At 45.4% G+C, this 12264-nt stretch overlaps 1 protein-coding gene across 1 annotated transcript in view; it reads left to right on the top strand.

The window, feature by feature from the left end:
* LOC148519706 (protein kinase C delta type-like) overlaps nucleotides 1-12264 on the top strand; it is a 38435-nt gene that overhangs the window by 9850 nt on the left and 16321 nt on the right. Inside the window, exons 2-5 of the mRNA XM_088476198.1 lie at nucleotides 2402-2499; nucleotides 7739-7909; nucleotides 8666-8757; nucleotides 10822-10884. Of these exons, the coding sequence (XP_088332324.1) occupies nucleotides 2402-2499; nucleotides 7739-7909; nucleotides 8666-8757; nucleotides 10822-10884 (424 nt within the window). The remainder of the gene's footprint in view (nucleotides 1-2401; nucleotides 2500-7738; nucleotides 7910-8665; nucleotides 8758-10821; nucleotides 10885-12264) is intronic.

Below are 12264 nucleotides of genomic sequence, written 5' to 3'. Positions count from 1 at the left end.
TATATACAGACACAGACACACACAGATATACAAGCGTCGCATATCAAATTAGTCTGTGCAGTATCGGGAAGCGGGTTCTCACATCTTTGCGACTATAATGCATTTTCAGGTAAAAAACCTATGAAAGAGACGCACAGCGCAAGCCAAGTAAGACGAGACCTGTCACGCAGAAAAGGGCAATTTGGCACATCTGAAGCAATAGTGTATGACTCACAGCAACTAATCACTTGATCAATTACCAGTGCTCATATATCAATTAACTCCTCAAAATCAGGACCTATAAAGACATCTCCCATTTCCAAAATAACATGGAATGGGCAGAGGCTGGCACACTCAGCATGGGCAGAGAACCTAGTAGACTGAGCATGGGCAGAGAGTCTGGCAGAGACTGGGAATAGGTAGAGAGGCTGGTACAGACGGACAATGGGTAGAAAGGCTGGCACAAGCAGGATGGGTAGAGAGGCTGGCACAAATAGGCAATGGGTAGAGAGGCTGGCACATACAGGATGGGTAGAGAGGCTGACACAGAGAGGGGATGGTAGATAGGCTGGCATAGACAATGGAAAAAAAGAGAAACTGCCACAGACAGAATAGTAGGTAAGGCAAGAAAATAAATAAAAGACAATGACCAGAAAGATACAGGAAGATATGAGATACTGTACAGGTTGTGTCTCCCATATCCAAAATGCTTGGGACCAGGGTAACAGGGGGGACCGTTCAGTCATCTTGTGTCTCAAGCTCTTGTGCACTGGGGCCCACCGGGGCTTACTAGGGCCGTTATAGCCACACTTAGTAATCACCTGGACGGTATAATGAGCTATATTCCATAATATGACAATAAGTGGTGACATTATTGTGTCTCTGTGTTACATCACTGTCAGCATAGTTAGGTCTGAGGTGGCTGCTGTGGCTTTATATGAATTGATAGGTGATGAACTGATATGAGACCCATCTACATGTACACACATAGGAACTGGGAGGTTATAATAGAATACATACAGATGTGTGTACATACGTCTATCCTCTGTGCGCTACAAGTCACATTACATAAAGCGTGACAGCAGTGAGACTCGGTAGCTGTTTTCTTTTTTCGTGTGACTTTTTACCTTCAAATGCATCTTATCCGCACAGCTATGCATACGGGACACACAAGCAGCTTTTACTGTTTACAATGATATGCGGCATCCCTATGTTCTGTGTGACTGGGGGTGTACCTGCATGCAAAATGCTATGTTACACTGTCAGCCCAAATCTACCCTTAGGGGCCTATTCATCAACACTAAAATAACGTTTTTAAGGACATTTTCCTTAAATAACATTATTTTGGTATTCATGTAGCCACTTAGCACAGGAGATATCACAGATATCTCCTTGCTAAGTTCCCCTGCGTTAATTTCCACTCTCCCCATACATTAGTACATTAGTATGGGGATGTGGAAATTGTGGTATTCATCAAATTCCGAAAATTATAAATTTTCGGAATTTGATGCAGTTACTATTTGCCACTGTGAGGTGGCGAATAGCAGGTGAAACTTACCTGTATCTGCGTGTGCAGGTCCCCCGACGAGTCCCTCCGGCGCTCTGCTCCGTCCTCAGGCTCCGGAGGCTGGTCGGACATGTGTGCTCCCCAGCAGAGCACAAGAAAGTTTAGACAAAAAAAAAAAAGTTTTTTTTTTTTCTAATCTGTCATGTGGTCTGCTGGGAAACCACATGACAGACCAGCAGGACGGAGCCGGAGGCTGCTGCGCGGATAGGTAAGTCGGGGGGGGGAGGTGAGCGGAGGGGGGTGGGAGGGGGTCGGGGGGGTACACAAACTTAACGCATCTGTAGGCAGTGCTGCGCATGTGCTGGTTTTACAGATGTAGCAGCGCATGCGCAGCACTGTTTCCAGATGCGATAAGGTAGTGTAGGCAGGGAAAAGTATCTATTTCCCGAAAAGCTGTCATCGCAAAAATGACAGCTTTTCGGAATAGATAATTATGGAGAGGTGGAATGATGAATTCCACCTATAATTAGGTAGAACTCCAGGCGAGTTCTAAAGCTAATTATCTCCAGAGAATTTTTAGGTTTAATGAACAGGCCCCTCAGTCATTTTAGTAAACTTACCCTCTGGTGCTTCCAAGTAACTATACCGGGTAATGTTACTAAAGGTCCATTTTAATCGATTAAAATTCAATCAACACTGATGTTGTGTTTCAGGGGCTAAATCACACATTTAATAGCACCAATAACACAACATCGATGTTGATTGATTTTTAGCTGTAAAAGAGCCCTATAATGCATTTTATTTAGTGTTCCCAATGATCCCAGGGCAGTAATTATCACCATCACCTTACTGTGTCCTTATTATAGTTTTGTTAAACAATAAATTAATTATCTGTCTCTTATTTTATTCCCCAAGAACCAAGCAGCGTCTCACCAGCCTGCCCCGGTGACGCCTCTTATTCCATCAAGAGATTTAAGATCAGACGTGAGATCGGCCGGGGCAGCTTCGGAGTAGTAAGTTTCATGACGTTACTATAGTATATGTAGTATCTTAATGCAGATGCAAATAGATACATTATTCAGTATATAATAAAATGGGAAACCTGTAACAGTCATTTTCTCCCAATCAGAAACCATCTAAACCTTCTGCAGATATGTGATTTTTAAACCAATGCATTACTAGGTAGATCTAGCTGTACCATACTTACCTGCTCTCCCGGGATGCCTGGGAGACTCCTGAATCTCGGTACAGCAGTAATATCTGCACTATACACTGTACCATAAAGGACAGCTCCCTATAGGTGACTGTAAGACAGCTCTTTACCTACAGTACAGCAGTAATATCTGTAACTATACACTGCACCATAAAGGACAGCTCCCTATAGGCGACTGTAAGACAGCTCTGTACCTACAGTACAGCAGTAATATCTGTACTATACGCTGCACCATAAAGGACAGCTCCCTATAGGTGACTGTATGACAGCTCTGTACCTACAGTACAGCAGTAATATCTGTACTATACGCTGCACCATAAAGGACAGCTCCCTATAGGTGACTGTAAGCCAGCTCTGTACCTACAGTACAGCAGTAATATCTGTACTATACGCTGCACCATAAAGGACAGCTCCCTATAGGTGACTGTATGACAGCTCTGTACCTACATTACACTGCCTGTGCACATGTGACTACGGAATCCATATCATCTAGCAGTTTCTTCAGGGAGAATCATTGTAAAAACACTTGTCTGTATATGTCATTGAGGCTGATTCTGAGCAGGACTCAAGTGGTAATGAGGATATCAGCAAACTGTGCCTGCATTATCCACTTATCTGATTCATTTATTTCATCAAATTAGCTCAGAAAATGTTTATTTTTTTTATTTTTATTTAATTAAGTTTAAAAGGTGTTTTTTTTAAATATATTTAAACTTTTTATATACAACAAATGTACATAGGGGTAGTTTTGCATCCCCCCCAACAACCGTGTCCGTGGGCCTCCATTGTACTTTTACGTCCCATCACCATCAAAATTAGCCCCCCCAGTGTCACAATATCCCCAGCAATAACAACTTCCCCCCTCCTAGTGCTAATAGGGCCCTGTGGCAAAGCCCCACCCTCGCCCCCAGGGACATTCGGTGCCCAATTTAGTTTCGCCCACCCCATGCGTCTCTGTATATATGTAAAAAACTAATTTAGATAACTCCGTCACCCCCAGCCCCAAAAAATATTTTAGTTGCCTGCATAACCCACCCTCCCCTCAGATCCAAAAGATGCCCCACCCCCCACCTGTCAACTAGCCCCGCCCCCCTGACATTTGCAGAGCGCAGTGGAGCGTCAGGCAGGGGGGACTGACTATCAGTTCCCCTGCTGCAGATGTCATTTAGGTCCCTCATCAGTCCCTCTGCACATACAGAGATCAGCATACTGGCGCTCCGAGGGGAACTATGGGCCTGATTCAGAGACGGACGCTCTGAAAGAGCAATCGCTCTGAATCAGGGCATTTGGTTTTTTTGGAGCGGCCTCCTGGCTGCTTGTGTGGTAACCTTGACTTTACGTGGTAAGTAAAGAGTTTACCTTGTGTGTTGTGGTTCAATCTTCACTCGACTTACGGAGAGGTGAGAGTAATGGAAGCACATGAAGGGGTGACGAGGCAGCTTGTGGTTTTTATTTTGTGAACACAGGTTTATTAGAGAGTCAGCAGGGCACTTGCATAAATAACACACCTCACTCAATGAGGCAGCCTTTGTATTGCATCAGTGGGAAAAAACATCAATAATGAGATTACACATAAAAACAATGGCATTTGTACGGCACTATACGGATTGGTGTAATAATACTTCGGCAGTATGACCATACAATGTAAGGCAACTTTTACGTTACTATTCACAGTTGAATTCAGTATTGAGCATACATTCTTATCTCAAACGGTTGCACACTACAAGAAAACAATTCAGCAATGATGTCAGTACTAAACTAACAGTTTCAATGTCCAGATGACCTTAAACACAAAACACTGTATTCCTACCCGTCTTCGCTGCTGCAGCTGGTGGAGCTCTTATAGATCAGTTTAAGTTGACCATGGTACTAGTCCCACTTAGTGTAGCATTTGTTAGTATTAAATCTGGGAGGGAAGAATCGCCAATGTGTATATGGAAGTCCTGTACACAGTACAGCAATTCAGTCACTGAATGTTAATTCCACTTTTCTCTCTATAAGCACATTCAATTCTCAGGCAATCAGGTTATTCAATATTCCTAAACAACTGTTACTGTAAAGTGTCCCGCAGTTCTATCCCAGGTTGAAGGGCTATATTATCTCCTTTCAGTAGTGTATTCCAGCTTTCAAGTATCAAGGACAGTCTTGGTGTGATCCGGAAAACATGCAGGGTAAATATTGGTGAGCTTGGTCAGTGAAGCAGATAACTCCTATATACTGAAAGTGAAAGTAACACTGAGGTTCTGCTATTTGCAACAAGGTATGAGAAAGTCCAGTACTACTGAGTGTCAGTGCAGCTCTGCCTGTGGTGCAATCAATCTTCCACTCACCACTCCTGTAGCTACCTCTGGTGCAAGGCTATGTAACTTTTCCACTGCTGGAGCTGTATGTCTATACTGCAGTAAATCGGTGGCCATCTTGTGGTTGGCAGCATGGCAACTCAAAGCAATTGTTGCTGTTGGCCTGCGGCCATCTTGTGGTTGGCAGAAAAAGTTATAAATCACAATAGGACAGCGACTTCTCTTATAAGTAGTATAACTGAAATGAGGGTGCTTTGAAGTTACCCTATGATGGCTGCTGCTGTGGTATGGGGCAGGGGGGATGATTACCCTGTACTGCGTGTTGCCACTGTGGCTGTGTACCTCCACGAGCGGCTCTTGCTGCTGCGCTGGACGCCTTAATGGTGTGCTGCTCTTCGTTGCTGTGGCTCACCTGACCCGGTCTATCTTCCGCGGGTCCCCGGCGTCCACGCTCCCGGCTCAGCTGCTCCACACTCCACTAGAGCTTTGCAGCTTGGCGGTCTCTGCCCGCTGTCCTCGTGCTGCACACCACACTTCTCCTCAGCTCCTGGCACGCCCTCTATATTTCACCCTCTTCTTCGCGGGCACCTGACCACACCCCCCAGCTTGAGAGACAGGACAGGCTCATCCAATCAGCACCAGCTGTCCCCTTGCTTCACACATGCTGGGGAGACATGTATTAACTCCTTCCTTGCCCAAAGTGGTATTAACCCCTCACAGTCCTAGGGGTGTCCGTTTCATGGGTGTCACACTCGCATAGCTGTGGGTAACCACCCACAGCTATTGCGAGTGGCCAGGATGATGATAGCGATGGTCAAGACCATCGCGACCATCGGGCTTGCGACGAGACCCTTGTGGTAGGGTCTCGTGGCCGCAAGCCCCAGAGAGCTTCTGGCTCTAACAGAGCCGGAAGCTCTCCCACTGACATCACTGGTGATGTCAATGGGGCCACCCACAAACGGCAAGCGTTCGCATGGGTACGCCTCCATTTGTGAAGCCACCCCCCCACCACGCCTACAAAATGGGGCGAGCTGTCGATCAACATCGACAACCGCCCTTATGTAGTGAGCCACGGAGCAAGAGATTTTCTCTCTCGCTCCGAGGCTTGCGAGTGGGTCTGAATCAGACCCTATGTTCCCTCCTTGCACTTTTACTTTCGACCCCTCATGACCTCCAGTGCACTGTTCACAAGGCATTCTGGGGTGTGATTCTGGCAGTGATGTTGGCAGTCACAGACCACTTGTGCAGAACGTATCCCCCCTGCTGAAGTCGGGGGAGGGCTGGTGTGGTCACATGATAATGCAGCCCTGCCAGATGAAGCACTTCTGGCTCAGTCACATTACATGCGACCACACCAGTTATTGGTTATAGAAAGAAACTGGCAGCTGCGCATACAGCTAATCAGACTAATAACACATAGACGGAGGTCAACATTATGTACAGAATGATCCATGCTCAGACAAACTACACTAACCGTGAGATAGGTGTTTCTGGGCAGTGATGTTGTGTATGTACGAATCTGATCGTTCTAGTAGGATCATCATGGGAGTGTCATGGCCATTCCACAAATGACATGGCACAATATTATGTAACCTGGTATTTACAGTGCTGCTGTGTACAATGTACTAGCATCTATGTACTCAGACCCACTGCACCACACAATACACAATCCTAAATTACATCACAGTGCAAACAGTAGCGTAACTTGTGTTTTGTTAGTCAGTCTGATAACAAATTATTACCACTCTGACACATAAAGTAGCATAGAGCTGTACAAATAGTGCAATATACACATTTGGTTTGATAAAACACAGCAAAGTAGAAGGAAGCAGAGATATTTCAGACTTGTATTTGGAAGGTAAGTAGCGGGGCTGGGGGTAGGGTTAGGCACTATGGGGGGAGGGTTAGGCACTATGGGGGAGGGTTAGGCACTATGGGGTGAGGGTTAGGCACTATGGGGGGGAGGGTTAGGCACTATGGGGGTAGGGTTAGGCACTATGGGGGGAAGGTTAGGCACTATGGGGGAGGGTTAGGCACTATGGGGGGAGGGTTAGGCACTATGGGGGGAGGGTTAGGTTTAGGGTGTGGCGGGGGGAATAGGTTTAGACACTAGGGGGGAAGGTTAGTTTCAGGCACCGGGGAAGGAGGGTTAGGGTAGGAAGAGGGGGGAGGGTTAGGATACCTAACAATAGGTGTCGGTATCCTAACCCTGTCGGGATGCCGGCGTTGGGATTTCGACCGCCGCAATTAGCTTAAGTGCCTCACCTAAGTAATACAGATGTGCGGGAGGCTTCTCTCCCAGCAATAATTATGCTGTTGAACAGATAGTGCAGCTGTTTCTCACAACAATGTTCCTCCTGCCACTGCCAACACTTATATTCCTTAGAAAGAGCTATGTGGTCAGGGATATCCTGCAGACTGGGCTAGTTATTCGCACTACAGGCATTAGAGTCACTGTTCAACAGATGGAAACAGAGATCTAGGTTGAGAGTCCCTCTTGGTTGGGCGTCTTCCTCATAGGTAACGTTATGAATGTGGGCGGGACTGAAGGCAGCCTATGTAAGCAGCTGATGTCACCACCTGCATCACATTTAGGAGCTCATTTTAGTGTCTAATATATGGAAAGTATTCACAGTGCAAATAGTCCTCATTAATTATATTCATAATATTTCATTATACACTGGAATGGCCATTTGTGCTCCCCACCCTGTAATATATCTATATCTCTGACACATTCAGGTCCTGCTGGCATACGACAGGGTGGCACAGAAGAACGTCGCCATGAAGCTCCTGGAGAAGATCGGGATGTCAGGGAGAGAAGTGGGCAGCGCAGAGATGGAGAGGAGAGCTCTGCAAGCTACATCAGGAAGCCCCTTCCTCATGCACAGCCTCCTGACATTCCAGACCGAGGTATTACCATAATACACATCAGAACAACGTGCAAATAACGCGATGGTCACTCCACTTTCCCTACATCCCCGAACAAGCAATAAATACCGTACACACGATGCAATCTTCCAAACGACAGCACAATATATCATGTCAGAGGATTGTATCCAATTAGTCTTTTCTCCTGCACACACTATGTGATCATTGTATAGATACCTGGTAGTTCAGGTGATGTCGACAGAGGAAAGATTGGACCAATATATCTTATGGTCTTTTGGATGGGTGTACACACTGCACGATTTTCCTTAACATCGTTGAAAATATCTTTAACGTCCCAATGTCCCTTCATCCCAGAACAAACAATACTGAGTGTACAAACTGTGTAATCCTTCAAGCGAAGAACAAATTAATGTGAGGTTTGTATATGATTTATCGTTGCTCCTGTACACACTAGAACAACCAGGCATCTTCAGAAGCCAAATCGGAACGACATATCCCCTGGTTGCCCGGTTGGTCGTACACACTACACGATGCGCACCACATCGTTCATGATATCCTCTGACTGACCATACAGCACGGCCAACAGCGATCTGTACAACATATCGTTGCAATATGCCTCAAAACGACATATCATACAGTAATTGTCACTGTGTAATATGGTGGAGAGTATGGTACCTGCTGTAGGCTCTGGGCACCCAGACCAGGTAAATGGAGAATAAATGACTGTGCTAGAGTAAATAGCACATATGTGACTGTTCTGTCTGTGTCCTGGGATAGGAGCATTTAGGTATCATCATGGACTATGCCAGCGGAGGAGACCTACTACAGCTCCTGCAGAAAAGAGGCCGTCTTGAGATGGACGCTGCAAGGTAAGATCCAGCAATGAGCTGACGTGAGCCTCTGTGTAATTATGTGCGAGGGACAATGTGAGACATAGGAGCTTACAGTGTGGGGAATGAGATACATTATGTAATACATGCAGTGGCAGAACAGTTATCATACGCTGCCTTCATTACATTTACCCTGCTGACTATACCAGCACTGGCCACCACTGATCACCACATTGTGTGTTCCATAAGGTACAACCACATTACAGATAGAAAAGAAGAAATAGGACAGAAACCACACACAGCCACACATGTACACACACACATGTACACACACACACACAGCCACACATGTACACACACACACATGTACACACACACACCGGCACACATGTACACACACACAGCCACACATATACACACACACAGACACACATGTACACACACACAGCCACACATGTACACACACTCACACATGTACACACACACAGCCACACATGTACACACACACAGCCACACATGTACACACACTCACACATGTACACACACACAGCCACACATGTACACACACACAGCCACACATGTACACACACACACATGTACACACACACAGCCACACATGTACACACACACACATGTACACACACAGCCACACATGTACACACACACACACAGCCACACATGTACACACACACATGTACACATATACACATCCACACATGTACACATACACAGCCACATGTGTAGATACAAAGCCACACATGTACACACACATACACACTTGTACACACACACACATGTACACACACACATGAGCAATATATGTTATCCCCTCCCCACTTGTTGGTCACTCATCATTTAATCTCTCACTCTCTCCTGCATACACTGTCCTTATTTCCCTTCTCTATAGCTCCCTTACACTCTCCCCATCCCACAATGTGTCTCTCTATCCCCCATATACACAGTATGGGGCTGAGTCAGTCGCACTCTTCTGAGACCGCATTACCATCTTCTGCCGTAGTTGCGTCTGCCACTTTATACTAATGCTAGTATCATCCCTTCCCCTGGTGTACAAGCCTATGTCTGACTGTGATGTACAGTTTGTGTGTATGTAGATTCTTGTCCCATGCTAGGAGCCCATTCTCCATCAGATTATGGCCATCAATGTAAGCATTTAAGCCTCTGAGTGTATGACCAGTTATGTGACACTCCCATCAGACAGTGTATCTCCTACATCTGAATAGCCACCTCCGAGTCACTGCCCAATATATATCAGAGACCGTGTAATAACTACTGCACCTCTTTATGTACACACTGCGGGACCAGATAGGAGGAGAGCCTGGCCATGGGGGAGGAAGTAAGCAGATTGGTGCTATAGTAACTATGCAGTGGCTGTCTGGTACATTCACACCACCTCCTTTATAAGGGTCTTATACCTGTGACTTATGGTCCCATAAATATGGCACAACCTGTACTGCACTGATCCCATTTGCCACCCATGACCCCCCTCCCCCATCTCCTGTTGGTACTGCTACATAAAAAAAAGGATCAGCAGCTGCTCTGATGCGGGGTTGAGTGACGGGAATGGCTTGCTGTGCCACCCCCAGCAGGTGGCGCCCCTATGCACGTGCCTACTGGGAAATCCACTACACTAAGTATTGGTGCATACACACGGTCAGACTTGCTAGATCAACTATATGTGATTTGAACGATTCTACCAACGATTTCATGAACGATTTCTGACAATATTTAAATGAATGAAATCGTCCAAATCTGACTGCAATCACAGTTGATTTCAGATATCGTTATCTGACATGCGGGCACGCGCATCGTTCATCGATGCATGTCAAACATGTCAACGATATGAATGATATAATGATTTTTGCAATCGTTATTGTTCATATCTTCCAGAAAATCTGACCGTGTGTACACCCCATATGTGTGAGATAGAGAAGAGATGTCAGAGGAAAACCAGACAGATAGCAAATCTATACAGTCCTCACACTTATTATATATTCCATGTACACACTAATTCTGTATGTAAGGAATCCTCATGGAGAACAGGATCTGGGACATTACAATAATGTTACATTTCTATTGTTACAGATTCTACGCTGCAGAGATCGTCTCCGGTCTCCAGTACTTCCACATGATGGGCTTCATACATCGGTAACTACCTTTCTCTCCTCATGTCATTATGTATAGAAGAAATGGCACTTTTGGGATTCCCATGTTCATACCATGATACCCAGAAGTAACTGTTCTTACAATGTTAAATGAATGAAAGTAATTACATCCTTAGAAAAGAAAAAAAGGTGAAAAGCAGCGATCGGCGAAAAGATTTCACCGATTTCAGCTTTTCTCCTGTTTTCAAAGTATCTCCGTATTCAGTTCCCGGGAGTTGTCACCTTGACGAAAACTTCATAGGCAAAAACAGGCGAAAAAGTTTCTCCAGCAAAGGACAGGAGAAACGAAGCACAAAATCCATATTTTGGGGTACAAATGTGGGGACTTGGTTCAGAACCCTGAACACCCTGGACACTCCCCTAATGATTAATTATGCAAAAAAAAAAAGTTACATTATCTTAATTCACCCCCCAAAAAACGTAATTTTTGGGGTGAAAATGTAAAAAGTGTTGGAAAATGGGTAAAAAGCAGTGGGCCTAGTATTTGGGGGGCTATAAGGTAGAGACAGGTGTATAAGGTTGCAGGAAGCTGCAGGAGGTGTATTTTTTTGAGTTTTTAAATCTTCACTTTAGAGACACCAAAACATACGAGCACCCATTTACATGTACCCCAGATTTACCTGCAGTACTTATTTTGCTCAAGAAAACATTGCAATATATCATTTTTTCACACTTATGCAAACATACATATAACAGCCATTTGACTAAATTTTAGATCACTCAATACTTATTAGGGCTATTAATACTCTTCTGTATTGATTTCAAGGGTCAGTGAGGCTTTTTTTGGGGTACAGACTGATTTCTCCAAAATATGCTGCCCTTTTTGCTAGTGTCATTATTAAATACATTCGCTGCTGCTCAGAGTATACTAACGATGATCCGAGGGGCAATACTACAGATTCCACTGCACTGTGGGAGACATCATGACAACTCTCCCCACACAGCATGGAAGCCAAGAGGGCACAGGTTGCGGTGGTGTTACCTTGGGGGAAGAACATGGACAGATCTGCCCCCAGGGCAACCCTCCCTGTGCCATGGCACCATTCAAACTGCCTCCTTATTGCCCTCCCTCCCAACACTGAAGGTGTAAAGATTGGGACAGCGGTGTGACCATGTAATGGAGTGGTGTGGCTGGGTATCAGAAGGGCATGGCCACACTACCATGGTGTGGAGCAGTAGGCTTACCCTTATGTCTCCCTCCAGTAGACCTACCACCCTGTCACTGCTGCATGCACCTTTGGTAGAGCACAGCAGAAGGGAATATAATACCTCCCAACTATCCCACTGACATTGGGCACATGGGAAGTACTGTATGCTATTGGTGTATATGTGGGGCTGATAATGTTTGGCTCCCATTAGCGTG

The sequence above is a fragment of the Taudactylus pleione genome, unplaced genomic scaffold (genome assembly GCF_031769625.1).
Source record: "Taudactylus pleione unplaced genomic scaffold, aTauple2 ptg000184l, whole genome shotgun sequence".
Lineage (NCBI taxonomy): Eukaryota > Metazoa > Chordata > Amphibia > Anura > Myobatrachidae > Taudactylus > Taudactylus pleione.
The sequence above is the reverse complement of the archived record's forward strand: the minus strand, read 5'-3'. Positions and strand labels throughout refer to the sequence as shown.